Source organism: Oncorhynchus keta, chromosome 18 (assembly GCF_023373465.1).
Source record: "Oncorhynchus keta strain PuntledgeMale-10-30-2019 chromosome 18, Oket_V2, whole genome shotgun sequence".
Taxonomy (NCBI): domain Eukaryota; kingdom Metazoa; phylum Chordata; class Actinopteri; order Salmoniformes; family Salmonidae; genus Oncorhynchus; species Oncorhynchus keta.
Genome location: NC_068438.1, coordinates 1,579,878 through 1,602,871, shown reverse-complemented (window position 1 = coordinate 1,602,871; position 22,994 = coordinate 1,579,878). Strand labels below are relative to the sequence as shown.

General features: G+C 45.0%; 2 protein-coding genes across 4 annotated transcripts in view; one reads left to right on the top strand and one right to left on the bottom strand.

Annotated features, from left to right (window-relative positions):
• LOC118397028 (protein IWS1 homolog) overlaps positions 1 to 3,387 on the top strand; it is a 30,783-nt gene extending 27,396 nt beyond the window's left edge. For 2 of the 3 annotated variants that reach the window (XM_035791424.2, XM_035791426.2), the window contains 3 exons: positions 1,366 to 1,422; positions 1,516 to 1,627; positions 2,659 to 3,387. In XM_035791424.2, the coding sequence (XP_035647317.2) occupies positions 1,366 to 1,422; positions 1,516 to 1,627; positions 2,659 to 2,784 (295 nt within the window). In that variant the 3' untranslated portion in view covers positions 2,785 to 3,387. Of the gene's footprint in view, positions 1 to 1,365; positions 1,423 to 1,515; positions 1,628 to 1,880; positions 2,028 to 2,658 lie in introns of all 3 variants that reach the window. The other variant, XM_035791425.2, reaches the window with a different exon arrangement.
• Positions 3,388 to 3,489: 102 nt separating this feature from the next.
• LOC118397029 (coagulation factor X-like) lies at positions 3,490 to 22,759 on the bottom strand. The gene is made up of 8 exons (XM_035791427.2): positions 22,544 to 22,759; positions 21,816 to 21,982; positions 10,523 to 10,547; positions 10,292 to 10,405; positions 7,011 to 7,145; positions 5,419 to 5,684; positions 4,927 to 5,041; positions 3,490 to 4,796 (listed from the first exon to the last, which is right to left on the bottom strand). The coding sequence occupies exons 1-8, from the start codon at positions 22,611 to 22,613 to the stop codon at positions 4,231 to 4,233; spliced, it is 1,458 nt and encodes a 485-aa protein (XP_035647320.1). The 5' UTR covers positions 22,614 to 22,759; the 3' UTR covers positions 3,490 to 4,230.
• Positions 22,760 to 22,994: the final 235 nt, after the last annotated feature.

The following is a 22,994-nucleotide window of genomic DNA, read 5'->3' as shown; positions in this document are numbered from 1 at the left end:
CCCAGGTTGTTATATCTGGTGATGTTTTTTTCCCCCAGAGACAATGATAGGTGTTGGTATGAATGATGGTAGAAGAGTCAGATTGAGCCTTGAGTTACTGAGGCTTTGTTGTGAGTATGGCTTCATTTTGAGCAGTGTTGAGGGTTAGACAGGCTTCTTTGTAAGATTATTGTTTGTGTGGGAGATTCCCTTCATTTTAACCGTGTTGGATCAGTGTTTGCTGTTGTAACTCTTACCATCTCTGTCAGAAGCTAAAACGCGTCACTGGGCCAGGGCTTCGATCTTGGCACAATGCAGAGTATAGCTATAGATCGCTTCCTCAGTTAGCAGTGAAGGTTGTCTGGCCACCCCCCGCTGACCTTTTAACCCTAACCTCTGTGTACGTCATATCCTCTTGCTCTTCAAATGACATCTCTCTCCAGTTCAGGAATAAACATCTTAGTTTTTTTGGTGTTTCTTCATATAGCCTGTATGTAGCCAGTATGTTTTGTTTGGGTGTGCATTGTGTGTTGATAGAGTTCAATGCTTTATTGAGACACTTATTTTAGGACCTAAAGAACTGAGTCGGTCCGGGCAGCACACAGCAGGGCAGTACATGAGTGACATTTGCTATAACCCATTTCATTAAATGTTATATACACAACTCGAGAGTAATGTACTCTCGACAGTGCGGGTAATTCCACCAAAGCAGTGCGATTTACAGTCATCTATCAAAATGTTTTCTGAGTATATAATCACCGTAGAGTTTCGAAACCCAGAGGCGCAACATCTTGAGACTTCCCGGGAAACTGCCAAACTGTCCAAGCAAACCAGGCCGGGGTTTGGTGTTTGAAAAGTCAATGAGAGAAGGGGGAAAATTCTTCCTAAGTTGCTAATTTTCTTGAAATCTAAAGGCACAACCTAGACTTGAGCCAATGTCTTAAGTAGTTATTACTTCAACCTTGTGAAAGTGACCAACGGACACGTTTTAATTTGAGTCAAAAACAACATATCAAAGGAGTGCCTTTTGATATGACATGCAGCAGATGCGCAGTTCGGCGCAAGACGACCGTTAGACCCGATGACGTGTTTCTGCGCATGAGCTTAGCTCGCCAACGTCACCATGACATCGCTTACAAGCATGATCGGTGACTTTTATCGATGAAGCAGTTTCTGCCCATCTTCATACTGTACCGTCTTTGCTACTATTCTCAAACACTAACCTTTGAACAGGAAAGTGGCAGTAACGGCATGTGTTAAAACCAGTGTGCAGAGTGCTAGCTGCACCCTTACTGTTTGTTAACTGTGTGTGGCCAGGTCAGTCAGTGGTCACTCAGACTCTGTCTCTCTTCCCATCTCGTTCTCCCTCTCTCTCTCTCCCAACAGCTCAGGGGGACAGACTCCTCATAGAGACCTGGAGAAAGTGCTGACGGGAGAAGAGAAGTGAGTCGTGACCTCGGTGTTCACATGTTGTGTCTGAGTCCGTTGTCTGTGTTGCTCTTTGCTGACACCCCTCCTGTGTTTGTTGCCCGACAGAGCTCTGCGCCCAGGCGACCCTGGGTTCTGTGCCCGGGCCAGGGTGCCCATGCCATCCAACAAGGACTATGTTGTGCGGCCCAAATGGAACGTGGAGAGCGAGTCCAGAGCAGTGAGTGTTTGTCCGTCCAGCTGTCTGCCTGGGAGAAGGGAGGAGAAAGGATAGTTTTCCCATTTCTTTTAACTGTATAATTCAGACCAATTTTCTTCTCCAACCTGAAATCCTTGATTCCGGACATAACCGTTTCTAGGTCATTTTTAGCTAAGTTACCTTAGTTGTGACTGAACTGGGTCTGTTAGATGTTTTGTCAATACATGACGTGGGCATCGGTAAGGAGCTGAATGTGATTGGTTCCCGACTGTAGACGAGCATTAAGAAAGGGATAAGCCGATTGGAAAAGCACAAACGTCGCATCGCCCAGCAGAGGTCACAGCGGCGCATCACAGCGGTGAAGATCAATGTGGATGGCAATGGCATGCCCCTGTAATTCCTACTGTCACCACACGGGGCAGTAAGTGCCACCTGCATGTCTTTTGCTGGTCCTTGGTTGGACAAAGTTGCCCATAGAAACTGATCTTAGGTCAGTTAATTGTTACCCCCACTAATGGTGAAGGTTGAGAATGAGAGAGGGTAAGCTTCTACCCAGGGCCACTGTGTGCAGTGTGGACTGGAGAGCAACCATACCACCACTTACCAATTCAAACGGTTCTGCACACTTTTGCCCAGCCGCCTAATGAATGAATGAATGAATCCCCTGTTTAAAACATAACACACAGTACTACACTGTTTGAGCTGTGACATTTGAACTTCCCTGGATTTAAGACATTTGGCTATACCATTGTTGCTTGAGTTTGTGCCCAGCATGGTGGGAATGTGTTCCTAATCAACTTAGTGTTCAGAGTTTTAAATACTATGGTTACGAAACTTAATGAGAAATATCAGATCGACAGAACATTCCAAATTTGATGCGCGTGTGTGTGGTGTGTGTGTGTGTCAATAACCTTGCTCGCTAGGCTTGTCGTGGTACTACCACTGTCCAATATTGTGGCAAAGACGCACTGTATTTTGGTGAATGTTTGCGACAGAGTAGTTCCACTTTCCTGTCTATCCTTTTGTAATCCTCTCCTCCCTCTGTCTCCCAGGCCCCGGTTAAGAAGGGTATGTCACGGGTGGACAAACAGTTGCGTCGCTTCGCTGACATAAAGCGTATGACGAAGACGGGCCACGCGGTGAAGATCAGCGTCCAGGGCAACCGGATGCCCCTCTGATTTAAATGTTCTCTTTTTTTCTTTTTTTAAAACCTTTTTCGGCTAGGTTGAGAGCATAGCTTTCAATACATAGCTTTTACTGATCTAATAATATCAGAGCTGTGATTATTCCAAGGAAGGAAGGGAGGATGGAAGGATGCAATTATTTAAACCATTTGATTAGGGCCCGGATCCCAGTTCTGTGTGCTTTAGCCAACTCCTCCAACTTGACGATGGTGCATGACAGCGGGTTTGCTGAAGCACATAGATGAGACCATGCTATCGTCAAACCCCCTCAGGCCAGCCTGAATGTATGATAGTGGTGTGGCTTCACCGTTCTGTTTGGCTTTCGGTCCTCTAGAGATTCACTACGGAGTGTGGAAGATTGGTGTTATAGCACGATTTTAAGGTAATTTCCAGTTGTGTCGACATGCAGCATATACTGAACGTTGGCCTTAAATTTCTATAGCTCAGATTTTCCATGCTCTGTATTGAATGTACGTTAGGCCTTTGTTTTACTTTTGTTTCTGAAAAAGCTGTACAGACGTAGGAGCTGCCTGTATGTCTTGACTGTGTGCCGGTTGTTTCCGAAGTTACTTTCATAATAAAGAGGGTTTCACCAGATCTCTAGGTCGTCTTTATTTGAAACGTTACCTATGGCCTTGAGCTAGATTCCTCTCAATCTCATTTGGCCACTGTTGATGTCTTAAAAACATGATACATTGATTGGAGTGAACTATCACTTTAATGCACAATAAGTCGTTTGAAATGATTCAAACTACTTATTGCTAGTGGCAACTTATGTACTTTCACGAAACACTCCAACAAACTCCATTTAACAGCCCTAAAACTTGAAGCTTTGTATTACTTTGGGGGAAAAATGTTAAATGGGGAGGTGAAACTGATCAAGTGCTCTCAGAACCAAATCTTACCTGGTTAATAATGTGCACAGTTTGTGTGTAAATGATATTATTCACAATAAAATGAAATAAGGTAACTGAAGCACCAGGGTCGTTCGTGTTCAGTGAATTTAAAACAGTCAGAATAATGCAATGAATTGAGCTGACATGATTCCCAATTTTACATCATGACAGAAAATCCGGTCTTCAAAATGCATTTATCTAAACACATTGTTGCATTGTATTCTCCTGAACTCACCCCAGGTGCAATTTATATTTCATAATGCACTCAGGCATTTCTGTAAATCTGAAAGGATTGGATGCATCCTAAAACTCCCTCAGAGGTCAATTACAAGCTATTGCTGTATTGCTAATACCTTGTTGGGGCTAGGGTTTGACTTGGAATTCATCATCAGCGCCCCAATTTGGGCCTTACCCTTGTCCCCCAACCCTTCAATCTTTGCAGGTGTGTCAGCAATATAGTAAAGGTCACCACTAAACTGCTTGCACCTATCCATTGAAGGGTCAAGGGGTAGGGAATGAATTGGGATCGTCTCCGAGCTGCACCTCATTTATGTGTACTGTTATGCACCTGCCTTTCTATAGTATCTTGTATCCAGTGCAGGTAGTTCCCTAGCCGGGTGTAGATGCCATACTTCCCCTTGGTGGTACACTTCTCCCCCCAGCTCACCACCCCTGTGAGGAACCAGGTACCGCGGTAGTTGACCACAAAGGGACCCCCACTGTCCCCACTGCAGGCATCCAAGCCGGCCTCCAGGTAGCCCGCGCAGAACATGTTGTCCGTGATGACCTGCTCCGTGGAGCCGATGCACTTCTGCTGGTCGACCACGGGCAGAGTGACTTTCCTCAGGAAGCGTGAGGAGTGCCCCAGGTACCGTGTGGCGCCCCAGCCTGTGACCATGCCCCTCACATCCTCCCGCTGGAGATGGCTGGCCAGCTGACGATTGGGAAGGCAGGCGGGTACCGCCACGGGGCTCAGCACCACGGGGGAAGAGAGGTAGACTAGAGCAATGTCGCTATCGAAGGTGTAGTCGTGGAAGTGAGGGTGGACGACGACCTTGGCCACCTTAATCTTCTGCTCACCTGGGTCGTGACGCTGCTTGTCATAGTCCCCTGTAAATCAGACAGACAGTTTAAACAGGCACAGTGGATCATCATGATCGACAAGTTACACTCAATTCAAACTGCTGGAGCATTCAACAGTGTGCTCACTACTTCTAAACATGGGATCACATAGTCTCACCGATAGTCACATGGTCAGGGATTTTATGCATGCAGTGTGCGGAACTGACCACCCAGCGCTGACTGATCAGAGTTCCCCCACAGAAGCCATATCCATCCTCCCTACAGAGCATGACCTGCAGGGTCATGGAACAGGTAGGACTAGTATTAGGGGTATGCCACAAACACTATTATCATCATACACTACATCCCCTATGATTTATGAGATTGCAGTGGCCTGCAGTGCCACTGACGCCTTCCACGGTTCTGTCAGTAGGACACGCCATAGAAAACCGCCTTGTAACCAGATACAAAAACTTACTCATTGGACTTATTCAGGGGCCTCACTTTTACAATTTTCTACATTTCGGCAATATGTTTCTTAGACCACGCCTCCAGCACACTTACTCCCCCCTCCACCATTTCACTTTGTTCTGGACTGTTTCTTCCAATTTGTGCCTACTGAACACAACCCTGCTTACCACCCCTTTAGCCCTGTGTGTTGTAGGCCTACCTGCCATGGGCTTCCTCCCTGCCTCTCCAGCTGCCCTCCTACTATCCGGGTGTCTTCATTAACGTCCTCCATGTACTCGGTGCCGTTCCCCCCTGGCTGGGTTGAGTTAATCGCAAGTAGGGTGGAGGTCGAGTTCCTTTCCCCCTCCGTGGTGATAGTGAGGTTCATGTCAGAGTGGCGGAAGGTCGGGTTGAAGGGCACGGACTCGTCCAGTAGAGAGCGGCGCAGTGAAGCCTCACTCTGCTTCTTCCCACAAGGGAACGCCACTGGCAATGACAATGTACAGTATAACCATCACATTGACTTGACACCTACTCATTCAGGGGTTTTTCTTTTTACTATCTTCTATATAGTAAAATAATAGTGAAGACGTCAACTACGAAATGACATGTAGTAACCAAAAAAGTGTTGAACAAATCAAAATATATTTTCCTTGACAGCTTTGTACACTCAGCATGTGTGCCTTGTTAAATGTTCATTTGTGGAATTTCTGTCATCAATGCGTTTGAGCCGATCAGTTGTGTTGTGACAAGGGCAGGGGTGGTATACAGAAGATGGCCCTATTTAGTAAAAGACCAACTCAAATAAGCAAAGAGAAACAATAGTCTATCATTGACTGACTTCATGTCTTAGTCATCTGAAAAATTTCAAGAACTAATCTTCATGTGCAGTCGCAAAAACCATCAAGCGGTATGATGAAACCAGCTCTCATGAAGAGCGCCACATGAAAGGACGACCCAGAGTTTCCTCTGCTGCAGAGGATAAGTTAGTTAACTGCACCTCCAGATAAATGCTTCACAGAGTTCAAGTAAAAGACATCTCAACATCAACTGTTCAGAGGAGACTGTGTGAATCAGGTGTTCATGGTCAATTTGCTGCAAAGAAACCACTACCAAAGGACACCAATAAGAAGAAGAGAGTAGGTGAACGGATGATCTCTGCAAGTGTGGTTCCCACTGTGAAGCATGGAGGAGGAGGTGTGACAGTGTCACCAGAAAAGCACCCGACACCGTCTGATTTATTTAGAATTCAAGGCACACTTAACCAACATGGCTACCTCAGCATTCTGTAGTGATACGCCATCCCATCTGGTTTGTGCTTAGTGGGACTATCAATTGTTTTTCAACAGGACAATGATCCAAAACACACCTCCAGGCTGTGTAAGGGCTATTTAACCAAGGAGAGTGGAGTGCTGCATTAGATGACCTGGCTTCCACAAACACCCAACCTCAACCGAATTGAGATGGTTTGGGATGAGTTGGACTGCAGAGTGAATGAGAAGCAAGTGCTCAGGATATGTTGGAAGACTGTTGGAAAATAATTCCTCATGAAGCTGGTTGAGAGAATGCCAGGAGTGTGCAAAGCTGTCATCAATTCAAAGGGTGGCTACTTTGAAGAATCTAAAATAGAAAATATATTTTGATTTAACACTTTTTTGGTTACTACATGATTCCATATGTTATTTCATAGTTTTGATGTCTTCACTATTATTCTACAATGTAGAAAATAGTAAAACATAAATAAAAACCCTTGAATGAGTAGGTGTGTCCAAACTTTTGACTGGCACTAATGTTTTTCAGTGCTTAGTCTACCTGTTTCAGAGCAGGTCTTGCCATCCTCATCTAACTGATAACCCTCTGCACAGCTGCACTGGACCCCTGTGGTGCGCTCCTGGTTGGTGCAGTAATGCAGACAGCCTCCATTTTTAAACTGGCACTCAAACACCTCTGGAGGAACAGAGCAAAGTTTCTGGTATTAGAAGAGTAGAATAGAATTGACTCCTTAATTGTATTTTATTGAGCAGGCATTTAGCTGTCTTTTACGGTGGTCATTTGAAACCTGAAGGGGTCCTACAGTGTCAATAAAAAATTGCTTATAAATATTTCCTATAAGTACAGTAATTAGTTTGCTTGCTAGGTTTTTTATTAGACGTCACAATTCTATTGTTTAATATGTCGTTTTTCCCTTAACTATGTGAGTAAAATTGTGAATGTAAAGTAAGTTCTGCAAGTGGTTTTCCAACAACTGTTGTAAGTGGATGCGGTGAAGTCACAATCACAAAAGAATCCTCCGTGTCGTACAATGGTTGTCGACCAGAGGAGGCTGGTGGGAGGCGCTATGGTTAAATAAAAGGACAGGTTCATTGTAATGACTGGAATGGAATAAATGGAACTGAGTCAAATGTAATTTTCATACATTTGATCTGTTTAATACCGTTCCATTTATTCCATTCCAGCCTCCTATAGATCCTCCCACCAGCTTCCTCTGTGGTGGAATCTCCAGTGTGAACGGCACCAGTACTGTAGCAGAGCAATACTCAGTGTGGATTCCAGGCTATGACTGGGAGGGCCAGGGTCCTGTAACTCAGGAAGTGAGAGTTTTTATAGGTCTATAGCTTTAGTTTCTAGACTATCATTACAGGAAAACACAGATGTATTATGACTATGGTTGCACATTTTGGGGAATATTCATAGGTGGGAATTAATGGAAATATATGCAAATTAATGTTAATACCATTTAAATGTATGTTTTTTGCATTAGTTATATTTACCATATCATATGGAAACCGAAACATAAACCTTTCTACTTAAGTAGACATAATTGTTGATCTCTGCACCAGACAGGATGCTCTTGCCAGCATACTTGGGATCCAACATGTACTCTGCGGCATGTATTGGCTTCAGGCAAAAGTCTTCCCACTTTTTGATGTATTTCAGAACTGCAGTTTCCTCTGCTTGGAGCAACAGTGAAGTAGATAGAAAAGACACTTTGCTTGGTGAGGTAGATTGCTGCTATAACTTGATAACCATTTCCTTGGCTCTCTTGTAGAGTGTATCCATTGTTTTCAGTGCCATGATGTCCTTTAGGAGCAGATTCAATGCATTAGCAGCACAGCCAATGGGTATGATGTGAGGGTAGGACTCCTCCACTTTTGACCAAGCAGCCTTCATGTTCGCACCATTGTCTGTCACCAGTGCAATACTTTCTGTGGTCCAAGGTCATTGATGACAGCTCATCTGCAATGTAGAGACCGGTGTGTCTGTCCCTTGTGTCTGTGCTCTTGTAGAATACTGGTTAAGGGGTGGAGATGATGTAGTTAATTGGGGCGGTAGGCTAGCCTAGTGGTTAGAGCATTGGACTTGTAACCGGAAGGTTGCAAGTTCAAAACCCCGAGCTGACAAGGTACAAATCTGTCGTTCTGCCCCTGAACAGGCAGTTAACCCACTGTTCCTAGGCCATCTTTGAAAATAAGAATTTGTTCTTAACTGACTTGCCTAGTTAAATGAAGGTAAAAAATATGAAAATGTTCCTTCCCCACAAACATTCAACCACCCATTCAGTCTGCTTTTTCTATGATTTGCTTGACCTTCACTTGAACTCTGCATCCATTACATTTTTAGATAAAGCATGTCTGCTTGAAGGAGGGGTGTATGCTGGGCAAAGAACATTCAGAAATCTCTTCCAATAGACATTGCCTGTGAGCACCTGAGGTGAACCAGTTGCATACACAGCTCGAGCAAGACATTAATCAAAATAAACTTCTGATTCCATGAGCTATTGCTACCGATAAAGAGTCTGATTCATCATTTTCACCTCGAATAGAAGTAGAGGAACTTTTGTCAGAGGTTGTGAGTGTTGAGGGATCTTTATGCACTTGGCCAGATGATTCTGCATCTTTATTGCATTCTTCACATATGATTTGGCACAGTATTTGCAAATGTACACCGCTTTTCCTTCTACATTAGCTGCAGTGAAATGTCTCCACACATCAGATAGTGCCCGTGGCATTTTTCTGTAAAGATTAGAAAAAAATTAGTAAAAAATAACCAAATAGGCCTCCAGGGTGGCGCAGTGGTTAAGGGCGCTGTACTGCAGCGCCAGCTGTGCCGCCAGAGACTCTGGGTTCGCGCCCAGGCTCTGTCGTAACCGGCTGCGACTGGGAGGTCCGTGGGGTGACGCACAATTGGCCTAGCGTCGTCCGGGTTAGGGAGGTTTGGCCGGTAGGGATATCCTTGTCTCATCGCGGGCTGGGCGCAGTGCACGCTAACCAAGGTTGCCAGGTGCACAGAGTTTCCTCCGACACACTGGTGCAGCAGGCTTCCGGGTTGGATGCGCGCTGTGTTAAGAAGCAGTGCGGTTTGGTTGGGTTGTGTATCGGAGGACGCATGACTTTCAACCGTCGTCTCTCTCGAGCCCGTATGGGACTTGTAGCGATGAGACAAGATAGTAGCTACTAACAATTGGATACCATGAAATTGGGGAGAAAAAAGGGTTAAAATTCACAAAAAAATATAAAATAACCAAATAGCAATTAGATTAAACAACTCCTTTGTAAGATACATGTTTTAAAATGAAACATGTATGGAAACAGGTGAATTGACACTCAGTTAGCAGGCTCAAGCAAGCTGAAAACCCACATGGTAGCAAAAACTAACTAGCAGAACAAGTAAAAAATTATTTAAACACACTTTGCTGGAGGCTACTATTCACTAGTTTTTAAAAAATCATGCATTTCATATAAAATATATTCACCCCACCCAGTATTGTAATCAAAACTTACCAGAAAGCATGTAGTCCTTTGCTCAGACAGTGTAGTAGTGTGGGCTCATTAGTGTGCAAGATCTTGAGAATCAGCTGTACATGTGATGGAAGAATGCACTGTGCATGCAGAGGGTTGCAATTCCATTGAATTGGGGATAGTTTAACCAAAATATGCCACAATACCTAGATTTGCCTTATGTGTATCCAACAAAAAACATTCACTGTTATAAGCTAACTTTTTTGATGAATTTAAGCAAAATTCCCTAAATTCCTTAACTTCCGGAAAGTTTCCAACCCCTCCCACCCCTATTATGATTGAGTAAAACTATACCTATTGCACAGGTTTTCCCATCGTAGCGTGGTGGACACAGACAGAGGTATCCATCCCGATAGATTGTGCAGATTCCTCCATTCTTACATGGGTTGTAGTGGCAAGGATTCAGATCTAATTCGCAATTCATAGAGACATCTCATCACAAGCGTTCCTTTTAAGTGACTGTGGATTTTTGATGCAGTTTTTTAAATAACTGAAAATAATCGAATGACGCAATACCATACTCACTCTTATATCTATACCAAAACTCCACCTGTAAGAGAAGACCAAAGGGATATACAGTCAGTTTGAATGTTCTTTTGAGCTTTATGAGCCTACTCCTCTGACTATCCTTGTCATTTAAGGCCCGGTTACACCTTGCTTTAACATGTGGTTTAGTGATGCGTGGGTTGACTCATCACCTGCTGCGAGGCGGGTTTAGGCAGGCCGGTGGGTGAATAAAGAGAAAGCATTGCATAAAAAATGTAGAATTCCTGTGCAGTTCATATCTATAGGCTACATTGAAGTTTTATTTCATTATCTTTTATCTGCCATAAGTGCTTAAGCCTTTTGACAAGGCTTCACTCCAACACGCTTGAAAAAATTAGCAATTTTACATTTTTCAACTGCTTAGCTTGCAGGGTTCTCGTTGCTCACCTTCCCCAAAATTCCACACACATTTCTCTGCGTACCCTTGTTGTAAACGAATGGGGATGGAACTTATGCTGAATTCGCAGAATCGCTTTAGTGGAAATGAAAACTGCCCTCAGTCTGCTACTCCGCGTAGCTGAGTTTTCAGTTAACACAGTCATAACTACCTAGTTGCTCTAACTAATGCTCTATTGAAAGAGGCTTTCTCACTTCGATGACTGACTGGCTAAACTGAGGAAAGTCCAGCAACAGTGGTCCAAATCGAATTGACGGTACTGGAGGAGATTGCTGCCGTTTTACGGGCTCCTAACCAATTGTGCTATTCTGTGTTTTTTTGCATTTTTTGTAACTTATTTTGTACATAATGTTTCTACTACTCTTCTGGATATCAGAACCAATGGAACATTAACTGTAATATCTTATGTTTCACCGAGTCATGTCTGAACAACGAAATGGATAACCTGCAGCTGCCTGGGTTTTCAATCCATCGGCAAGACAGAACCAGCTGCCTCCGGTAAGACCAGGGGTGGCAGTCTGTGTCTATTTGTAAATAACAGCTGGTGCACGAAATCTAATATTAAGGAAGTCTCAAGGTTTTGCTCACCTGAGGTAAAGTATCTCATGATAAGCTGTAGACCACACTATTTACAAGGTTTTGCTCACCTGAAGTAAAATATCTCATGATAAGCTGTAGACCACACTATTTACCAAGAGAGTCTGTATTTTTCGTAATATATAATAATAATATATGCCATTTAGCAGACGCTTTTATCCAAAGCGACTTGTGTGCATACATTCTACGTATGGGTGGTCCCGGGGATCGAACCCACTACCCTGGCGTTACAAGCGCCATGCTCTACCAACTGAGCTACGGATGTCTATTTACCACCACAAACCGATGCTGGCATTAAGACAACCCTCAAAGAGCTGTATAAGGCCATAAGCAGACAAGAAAATGCTCATCCAGAGGAGGCACTCCTAGTAGCCAGGGGACTTTAATGCAGGGGAGCATAAAACCGTTTTACCTCTTTATACCAGCATGTTAAATGTGCAACCAGATGGAAAAAAACTCTAGACCACCTTTACTCCACACACAGAGACGCGTACATAGCTCTCCCTCACCCTCCATTTGGCAAATCTGACCACAACTATATCCTCCTGATTTCTAACTGTCACTGGTACGTCCTGCTTATCTCAATAAGGAAGTGGTCAGATGACGCAGATGCTAAGCTACAGGACTATTTTGCGAGCACAGACTGGAATATGTTCCGGGATTCTTCCGATGGCATTGAGGAGTACACCAATCAGTCACTGGCTTCATCAATAAGTGCATTGATGACGCTGTCCCCACAGTGACTGTACGTACATACCCCAAACCGAAACCATGGATTACAGAGCTAAAGTGTGGAGTTGGAGTCCCGCTTTCAAGGAGCGGGACTCTAACCCGGATGCTTATAAGAAATCCCACTATGCCCTCGATGAATCATCAAACAGGCAAAGCATCAGTACACTAAGGTAACCTGCCTAAACGACTACCGACCCGCACACCTGCACTCACGTCTGCAGCCATGAAGGGGTTTGAAAGGCTGGTTATGGCATCAATATAGCCGCACCCTCATACTACTCCTTCTCTGTTCCGCGGGTGATGTGGAGGTAAACCCAGGCCCTGCATGTCCCCAGGCACCCTCATTTGTTGACTTCTGTGATCGAAAAAGCCTTGGTTTCATGCATGTCAATATCAGAAGCCTCCTCCCTAAGTTTGTTTTACTCACTGCTTTAGCACACTCTGCTAACCCTGATGTCCTTGCCGTTTCTGAATCCTGGCTCAGGAAGGCCACCAAAAATTCAGAGATTTCCATACCCAACTATAACATCTTCCGTCAAGATAGAACTCCCAAAGGGGGAGGAGTTGCAGTCTACTGCAGAGATAGCCTGCAAAGTAATGTCATACTTTTCAGGTCCATACCCAAACAGTTCGAACTACGAATTTTGAAAATTACTCTCTCCAGAAATAAGTCTCTCACTGTTGCCGCCTGCTTACCGACCACCCTCAGCTCCCAGCTGTGCCCTGGACACCATTTGTGAATTGATCGCCCCCCATCTAGCTTCAGAGTTTGTTCTGTTAGGTGACCTAAACTGGGATATGCTTAACACCCCGGCAGTCCTACAATCTAAGCTAGATGCCCTCAATCTCACTCAAATCATCAAGGAACCCACCAGGTACAACCCTAACTCTGTAAACAAGGGCACCCTCATAGACGTCATCCTGACCAACTGGCCCTCCAAATACACCTCCGCTGTCTTCAACCAGGATCTCAGTGATCACTGGCTCATTGCCTGTATCCGCCACGGAGCCGCAGTCAAACGACCACCCCTCTTCACTGTCAAATGCTCCCTAAAATACTTCTGTGAGCAGGCCTTTCTAATCGACCTGGCCCGGGTATCCTGGAAGGACATTGACCTCATCCTGTCAGTTGAGGATGCCTGGTCATTCTTTAAAAGTAACTTCCTCACCATTTTAGATAAACATGCTCCATTCAAAAAATGCATAACCAAGAACAGATACAGCCCTTGGTTCACTCCAGACCTGACTGCCCTCGACCAACACAAAAACATCCTGTGGCGGACTGCAATAGCATCGAATAGTCCCCGTGATATGCAACTGTTCAGGGAAGTCAGGAACCAATACACGCAGTCAGTCAGGAAAGCTAAGGCCAGCTTCTTCAGGCAGAAGTTTGCATCCTGTAGCTCCAACTCCAAAAAGTTCTGGGACACTGTGAAGTCCATGGAGAACAAGAGCACCTCCTCCCAGCTGCCCACTGCACTGAGGCTAGGTAAACACGGTCTCCACCGATAAATCCATGATTATCGAAAACTTCAATAAGCATTTCTCAACGGCTGGCCAGGCCTTCCGCCTGGCTACTCCAACCTCGGCCAACAGCTCCGCCCCCCCCCCCCCCCGCAGCTCCTCGCCCAAGCCTCTCCAGGTTCTCCTTTACCCAAATCCAGATAGCAGATGTTCTGAAAGAGCTGCAAAACCTGGACCCGTACAAATCAGCTGGGCTTGACAATCTGGACCCTCTATTTCTGAAACTATCCGCCGCCATTGTCGCAACCCCTATTACCAGCCTGTTCAACCTCTCTTTCATATCGTCTGAGATCCCCAAGGATTGGAAAGCTGCCGCAGTCATCCCCCTCTTCAAAGGGGGAGACATCCTGGACCCAAACTGTTATAGACCTATATCCATCCTGCCCTGCCTATCTAAGGTCTTCGAAAGCCAAGTCAACAAACAGGTCACTGACCATCTCGAATCCCACCGTACCTTCTCCGCTGTGCAATCTGGTTTCCGAGCCGGTCACGGGTGCACCTCAGCCACACTCAATGTACTAAACGATATCATAACCGCCATCGATAAAAGACAGTACTGTGCAGCCGTCTTCATCGACCTTGCCAAGGCTTTCGACTCTGTCAATCACCATATTCTTATCGGCAGACTCAGTAGCCTCGGTTTTTCGGATGACTGCCTTGCCTGGTTCACCAATTACTTTGCAGACAGAGTTCAGTGTGTCAAATCGGAGGGCATGCTGTCCGGTCCTCTGGCAGTCTCTATGGGGGTGCCACAGGGTTCAATTCTCGGGCTGACTCTTTTCTCTGTATATATCAATGATGTTGCTCTTGCTGCGGGCGATTCCCTGATCCAGTAAAACTGACTATCCTACCGATCCTCGACTTCGGCGATGTCATCTACAAAATGGCTTCCAACACTCTACTCAGCAAACTGGATGCAGTCTATCACAGTGCCATCCGTTTTGTCACTAAAGCACCTTATACCACCCACCACTGCGACTTGTATGCTCTAGTCGGCTGGCCCTCGCTACATATTCGTCGCCAGACCCACTGGCTCCAGGTCATCTACAAGTCCATGCTAGGTAAAGCTCCGCCTTATCTCAGTTCACTGGTCACGATGGCTACACCCATCCATAGCACGCGCTCCAGCAGGTGTATCTCACTGATCATCCCTAAAGCCAACACCTCATTTGGCCGCCTTTCGTTCCAGTACTCTGCTGCCTGTGACTGGAACAAACTGCAAAAATCGCTGAAGTTGGAGAATTTTATCTCCCTCACCAACTTCAAACATCAGCTATCTGAGCAGCTAACCGATCGCTGCAGCTGTACATAGTCTATTGGTAAATAGCCCACCCATGTTCACCTACCTCATTCCCATACTGTTTTTATACTGTTTTTATTTATTTTTCTGCTCTTTTGCACACACTGTACATGACCATCTGATCATTTATCACTCCAGTGTTAATCTGCAAAATTCTATAAATTCTATAAATGTCTAGCATACTTTAACTTTTTGCTTTGAATACAAATTCCAGTTTTGATTTGATATAAATAGATCAAATCTATCAAATGCCGTTATTGTAATATTACAACATTTTTTATCAACCCATATGTTTTTTGCCAATTCATGCCTTTATTACTATATGATTTATATTGCCTGAATACTCAATGATGATTATCACCTCAGTTATGTGTGCTTCTGTTAGGCTTGTGGTGAAATGTGTAACACCTTGATCTGTTTCACCTGTCTTTGTGATTGTCTCCACCCCCCTCCAGGTGTCGCCCATGTTCTCCATTATCCCTTGTGTGTTTATACCGGTGTTCTCTGTTTGTCTGTTGCCAGTTTGTATTGTTTCGTCAAGCATACCTGCGTTTTTCCCTCTGTTCCTGTCTCTCGGTTGTTCCTGTTTTCTAGTTTTCCCGGTTTGACCTTTTTTGCCTGCCCTGACCCCACCTGCCGTCCTGTACCTTTGCCCCACCTATCTGGATTATTGACCTCTGCCTACCCTGACCCTGCCTGCCGTCCTGTACCTTTGCCCCACCTATCTGGATTATTGACCTCTGCCTACCCTGACCCTGCCTGCCGTCCTGTACCTTTGCCCCACCTATCTGGATTATTGACCTCTGCCTACCCTGACCCTGCCTGCCGTCCTGTACCTTTGCCCCACCTATCTGGATTATTGACCTCTGCCTACCCTGACCCTGCCTGCCGTCCTGTACCTTTGCCCCACCTATCTGGATTATTGACCTCTGCCTACCCTGACCCTGCCTGCCGTCCTGTACCTTTGCCCCACCTATCTGGATTATTGACCTCTGCCTACCCTGACCCTGCCTGCCGTCCTGTACCTTTGCCCCACCTATCTGGATTTATTGACCTCTGCCTACCCTGACCCTGCCTGCCGTCCTGTACCTTTGCCCCACCTATCTGGATTATTGACCTCTGCCTACCCTGACCCTGCCTGTCGTCCTGTACCTTTGCCCCACCTATCTGGATTACTAACCCCTGCCTGCCCTTGATCTGTCTTTTGCCTGCCCCTGTTGAATTAATAAACTGTTGTTAATTCGACGTTGTCTGCATCTGGGTCTTATCTGAAACTTGATAAAATACATGTCATTTAAAGTCAATTTAGCAATTGAACAAAAATCCAATTCAATTTGAAAATGTTCCTAATTGCAAAAGCATGTAACATAATTTGGGTATTGCAGAACTGTAATTTACATGTAAATAAACATAACTCTGTTTTTAATTTTTAATACTGCAGATCGAATGCTCTGTGTGCCAGAGATGGTACCATTCAGCTTGTCTGGGGATGACGAAGGACTTATAGAAATAGAAATGATTGAATGGGGCCTCTTTGCTGTTAAATTATAGATGTATGTCAGGCATATGTGAATGGGTGGCAGGGAAGTCAGGCGCAGGAGAGTCAAACGGAGTGTGAAATGGAGTCTTTTAATAATGTCCTAGTAACATGCTCCATTAACACTAAACAGAAAAAAGAGCATAAACAAAATATGGGTACAAAGACCCATAGCGCACCTATACAACAAACAACACTACACTGACAATAAACAATCTCTGACAAAGACATGAGGGGAAACAGAGGGTTAAATACACAACAGGTAATGAATGGGATTGAAAACAGGTGTGTGGGAAGACAAGACAAAACCAATGGAAAATGAAAAATGGATCAATGATGGCTAGAAGACCGGTGACGTCGAACGCCGAGCACCGCCCGAACAAGGAGAGGCAACGACTTCGGCAGAAGTCGTGACACGTATAATTAAATTACTGTTGTGCCTTGTAACTACTTTAAGATGTGGAACTGTTGCACTAAAAATGCAAACATTGATTTGGCAGATAATATTCACATTTTTGGTGACTTTAATAATCACATGGATAAATCCACAGAACCACTCCAAAAGGCTTTTGAAACAATCATCGACTCAGTGGGTTTTGTCCAACATGTCTCCGGACCTACTCATTGCCACAGTCATACCCTGGATCTAGTTTTGTCCCATGGAATAAACATTGTGGATCTAAATGTTTTTCGCTGTTCACCACGAGTGTGTGGCCACACACGACTCCAACACCATTATCAAGTTTGCTGATGACACAACGGTGGTAGGCCTGATCACTGGAGACAATGAATCAGCCTACGGAGAAGAGGTCGGTGACTTGGCAGTGTAGTGCCGGAGCAACAACCCCTCAACCTCAGCAAGTCCAAAGAGCTAATCATGGACTACAGGAAATGGGGGTGCAAGCACACTCCCATCCACATTGCGGCAGTGGAGCATTTTGTTAAGTGGTTAAAGAAGATGATAGCAGTGCCGGCTTGATATGCATGATGATTTGGAGGCGCTATATAAAAATTCAAGAGTCAAGACGGGGACTTAAAATATGGCTTGTCAAGGGAACAGTAGCCTAACTGAAATCTGGACACTGAATGTAGATCTTTAACCTTTCACATAGCCCAATCTAATATTAACTGCTGCAGAATTATAAGCATTTATTGCAGTAAAGTTATACACCAAATGTACATTTTGACTCTGGGAAAGGAGTGGAGAAATATTAATGATTTATTTCAGCATCTTGAGAGAAGGAATACGTGGCTAGGGACCGTCTGTCTGGGTGCAATCTTTATCAGCATCATACAAACTGATAGTATTTAAACCACATAAAATATGCATCCAAGCCGAACTGAAATCTTATCAAACATGTTAGGTCATTTCACAGTTTTAAATTTCCTTAAAACCGGTCAAACTGGAAATTTCGCACAGAAAATCTTACCATTTAAAAAACAAAAATTGCGATGTAAACTAGATTGAAGAATTCATGAATGTATTCTGGTGAGCAAGGGTTTATTAAGAGTTCTAGGGCAGTAATGACGGAAGAGAAACTACATGTATCTAATTATAGACAAATTGACTAACAAATAGCCTACAAAATGTAGGAAATTATAAGCAGAAACATATCTAAATTAGGCTTCAAAAAATAATATCGTGCACCCCCTGTCAAAAATGTGTTATGCCTTCCATGTCTGTACAGCACATCTTCAATCTGCCTGTTTGCAGGTTAGGGTCGGGTGCGGGACTCAAATTTTCACTTTAGAGTTGGGCGGCTGACCCGCGCATCACTAATGTGGTTCTCTTTCAAGTATTCTGTTTGACTAGTGGAATTCACCAGAATCTCCTAAGTAGCTTGAAGAACCAATCATACAGGTCGAGTGGCGAATGAGGGAGCCCTTCGCCTCATACTAAAGAGCCACCCGCCTGCCCTCTGATCATTTTCACCTCTCTTCTTCATAGAAGAGTTCTACTTAGCTCATCGCAGCATGACTTGATCTGTTTTCCTCTAACTATTCAAAGGTGTGCTGTCAAGGTTAGGGCAACGAGCGCAGGATTTATCAGCTCTAATCTTTTGTGTTGGGAGTCTTTACTGAAAGGAAAAGTTTTTGCTTTGGGTAACAATTTGCTTCACCGCAAGGCTAGCTATCCTACCAACTGTTTTTTCTACCTGGAAGGGTAGAATTACTAGTTCGCTCTCTAGTTTAGCTCAACCCATTAACGTCATTAACGAGGCCGACTGTTCTAGCGTCACTGTTTATTGGTCAAGAGCCACGCTTTTGTTCATCATAAGACCAACACAGCTCTAACTTTGTCCTAACTAGCTAGGCTACTAGCCCACATGGTGAATGATAGCTATGTTCACATTGTTAAAGGGTTAGCTTCTCTGGCTAGCACTGTGCTAACTAGCTAGGCTACTAAGCCCAAGTGGCGAACGCTGGTTCACTTTGTTCTCGGATTAGCTGTTTTCTGAAGCCATGGAACCTGCTAGCTTGGCTCAGAGGGCACCAAGCAAGGCCCCGGCCCCTGTCCCAGCACCGGCACATCCATGCCTATGTGGGGTGACCATTTCGGGCAGGGTGTCGAACACGCAGAAGCAGCATTCAACAACCACCGGTCATGCATCCATTGCAAAGTTTTGCTGCTAACACACTCCACCAAAGAGTGTGCAGAGTTGCCCAACGTAGTTCATCTCCTACTCTTAAATCGAGTGGGGAGACTGCTTCGCAGCCCTCATGGGCTGGCATCTTGCTAGGCTACCCCGAGGACATTCACCCAATTTTCCCGGGCTTGGCTCCTGTGGGGGGGAAAGGGACCTCGTTTTTGAAGAGGATGATGGAGAGGGTATGACCGACCTCCTCCAGGCAACGGAAGAGGACGATGCGCAAGCCACTCGGCCCTCTTCAGCCATTAGCAGGGCATCAATGGCAGATGAGATATTTGCTCATTGATGTCTGCAAACAGGCAGCTGAGCCTTGCAAAGAGCCTTGCAGTGGTTGGGGAGAGATCCCTGTGGCTCAACCTGTCCAGCCTGTTGGATGCTCATTTTCACTTAAGCATCCTGCCAACACACAGGTTTCTGAAGTTTGTCCCACCTGTCCCATTCGGGCTAGCGGTAACTCCCCGAACATTCAGCAGGTGTGTAGAGGCAGCTTTCTCACCCCTAAGAAACAAGGGGCTAAGAATCTATGCCTACATAGATGATTACCTGCTTTACTCCCTGTCCTGGGAGGAAACGGTATGAGACACGACTGAAAAAGAGCTGTTCGGTGCCAACACAGAAAATAGAATACATAGGTGTAAGGATTCTCTCTCTGATCAGGCAACACTAGGAAGACCGCTTTGCAGTCTATTTGACAGTGCCTCTCCCTGTTCTGCAGAGGGTGCTCGGTCATGTTTATGATGGGTAGAACCACTTTGCCTACTAAGGTGTTGCTTTACACTTTTCCTCCCCTCAGCCTCACTACCCATTCTGGCCAGAGTGAGGGAAAAGGGCTTATCCCTTATCTTGATAGCCCGTCGATGGCAAGGCAAGCTCTGGATAGTGTAGATCACTCCCCTGCTATACAACAAGCCTTGTCAACTACAGTTTACACAGGGATCTGCTGACCCAAGCAAACAGAAAGATTTTCCACCCTCACCCGGAAAACATGGCCCTCTGGACCTGACCCGTGAGAGGTTAAATCTGGATGTGACTGGCTTGCCTCTTGTAGTCATTGAGACAATCCAGAGTGCTAGGGCCCCCTTTACAAGCTCACTGTATGGAAATAAGCGGTGCGTTTTTTAGAAGTGGTGTGAAAAAACAGATAATTCCTTACCAGTACTCTGTATCTGAGGTTTTCTACTTCTTGCAGGACCTTTGGGACAGAGGGAAGGCTTTCTACACTGTCTAAGGTCTATCTAGCAGCTATCTCGACCAGTCATATAGGCTTTGTCAAGAACACGGTGGGAAAACAAACCGTTATGTCATTTCATGAAGGTGGCACGTCCTTTAGCCTGATCATGGGATTTGTCTATTGTGCTTGAGGCTATTTCACAGCAGCCTTTTGAGTCGTTGGAATGTTTTAGAGATTAAATAGCTTTCCTTTTAAACCGCATTAAGTGAGCTAAATGCACTGTCCATTCACTATTCGCGCCTGCAGTTTGCCCAGGGCTTTTCCACGGTCACCTTGTTGCCCAACTCCACATTTATGCCCAAGGTTAGTGGTACTTACAATTGTCTCGCCTTGAAGCTTGTGGATTTCCACAAGCTAGTTTTCCTGTCTATGGAAAAGGAGCGGCTGCACCGTTTGTGTCCAGTACGCACGCTGCATATATACTTGGATGGGATGAGAGCTTTGCGCAAGCAACTGTGTCCTGCAAGAGGAGGCCCCTCTCTTGTCAAAGGTTATCACATATTGTGGAAGCTATTATATTGGCCTATAAAAGCAAGGGGTTACAGCCTCCAGAGGGCCTAAAGGCTCACTCCACCAGAGCCATGGCTACCTCTTAGGCACGGTTCAAAGGCATGTCCTTGCAGGAGATTTGCGATGTGTCACTGCGCCCTCTTTGGCGCATATTGTCCTTAGTGACGGGCCTCTGAGGGTTGATGTTGAGACTACCTGGCTTCGGAGGGCGTGTGCGATACGGGAGTTAGCCATATCCCAATAGTGAGATATCGAAACGAATAATTGAAAGAAAACTAAAGGCTACTTATGCAACTCCGGTCCTTTGATAATATGAGTGAGACGGCTCACCACGTTTTCCTACTTGCAAGAGTGTGAGGAAGTTCGGTATGCTCGAGAATAATCAGGGCAGGCGGGTGGCTCTTTAGTATGAACGGTGGTGCACCGACAGACATATATGATTGGTTCTTTGAGATACTTAGGAGGTTAATTGGTTAATTCCACTAGTGAGATGTCGCGCTCATAATATCAGAGAACCGGAGTCACGCAAGTAACCTTAAGTTTGTCTTCCAGTCAAGATGATCCAATCACTATCTAATCAAGGCTCAGTAAGTCTATACACGGTATTAAGATGTATATCTTATTGGTCCACTGTGTCCAGATGAGGGCACAATCAGAATGTGATCAAAATTCTGACATAGGACACGCTAGTGCAAACTGCAAAGTATGAACAGAGCATTCATAAGCTCTGGTCCAGGGGGCTCGTGTGAATTCCCTGCACCAGAGCTTTCATGTGATGGAGCTGTTCTAGTACCGTCTTCTCCTTGGTCTGGAAGATCTCAGCAGCCTCCTCCTGGGAACAGGTCTCCTCATAGCACTCCCGCTCCAGGTTGCCGGGCATCATCTCCTCAAGGAAGAAGTTGGCCCTGGGCCGCCGGGGCCCTCGGAGCAGCTGCACTGCATGCCTCTGCTCCAGAAACACTGTACAGCAGAGTAGGGTGAAGTTGCCCCTAAATGTTGATTTTGGGTCAGTTTAGAATTTTACCCACTTATGGTTAAGGTTAGGATTGAGGGAGGGGAAGCTGATCCTTGATCTGTACCTAGGGGAAATTTCACCCCAGAGTGGGCACAACACTACAGTCCTGTGTAGTTCAGCTGGTAAGAGCATGATGCTGACAATGACAGGGTTGTGGGTTCAACTCCAACACATAAATGTAGGCCCATGTACTGTAAGCTTCTTTGAAGAAAAAAAAAGTGTCTGAGTGGCATTCATATACAATACTAATGTCTGTAACCCATTGACAAGAGCCTCGAGCAGCAGAGATTTGCTGGTTTTAGTTGTGTAGCTTAATCATATCACCGAACTGAGTTCCATTTTAAGTTACTGGAGTGAGAATATCAACCATGTTCGACACCCATCACAAAAGTAAATATCTCATCAAGTTTCTAGTAAGCTAGAATTGAGGTAGGTGGTTTAATTACAGATTGCAAATGCAGTACAATAAATGGGCACTTTCCACTGACTACAAGGTGAAGGGTTACCTTTTGATTCAAACAGGGAACCGACTGAGACCAGAAGTACTGTGAGGAGCCAACCGTCAGACTGCGACATCTCTCCGCTCCAGGTAGAAGTTGAAACGATTGAACTGGGATCAGCTAGGTTCACTAATCTAGATTTTAGTTATGAGAGAGAACCTAGCGTTTTCTGTGGGTGTCTGCTAAAATGGTGGCTTTTCTCCACAAGCTCGGCAATTGATCTTTAACTAGATTCTAAATATTGACACAGTGAATCATTGGCACAAGCCAGGGCAGCATTCAAGTCACTCAACAGTTTTGCACTACTCATCATACTCATGTGTCTGATTCTAAAGTATCATGAGATAATGTTTTATTGAGAAACACATTTTTATCTGCCATAGTTCTGAATTGTGGCCAGGGAATACTCAGCACAATGTTTCACCTGCAACTTATGAACTAAACATTTTTAAAACAA

Bases quoted from the DNA above. Each gene is read 5' to 3' on its own strand.
- LOC118397029 (XM_035791427.2), bottom strand. From the start codon at position 22,613: ATGTCGCAGTCTGACGGTTGGCTCCTCACAGTACTTCTGGTCTCAGTC. The intron at 21,983-22,543 runs GTAACCCTTCAC...TCTGCTGTACAG, and splicing joins TTCCCTGTTTGAATCAAAAG to TGTTTCTGGAGCAGAGGCAT. The intron at 4,797-4,926 runs GTGAGACTATGT...TCTGATTTACAG, and splicing joins CCCTGACCATGTGACTATCG to GGGACTATGACAAGCAGCGT.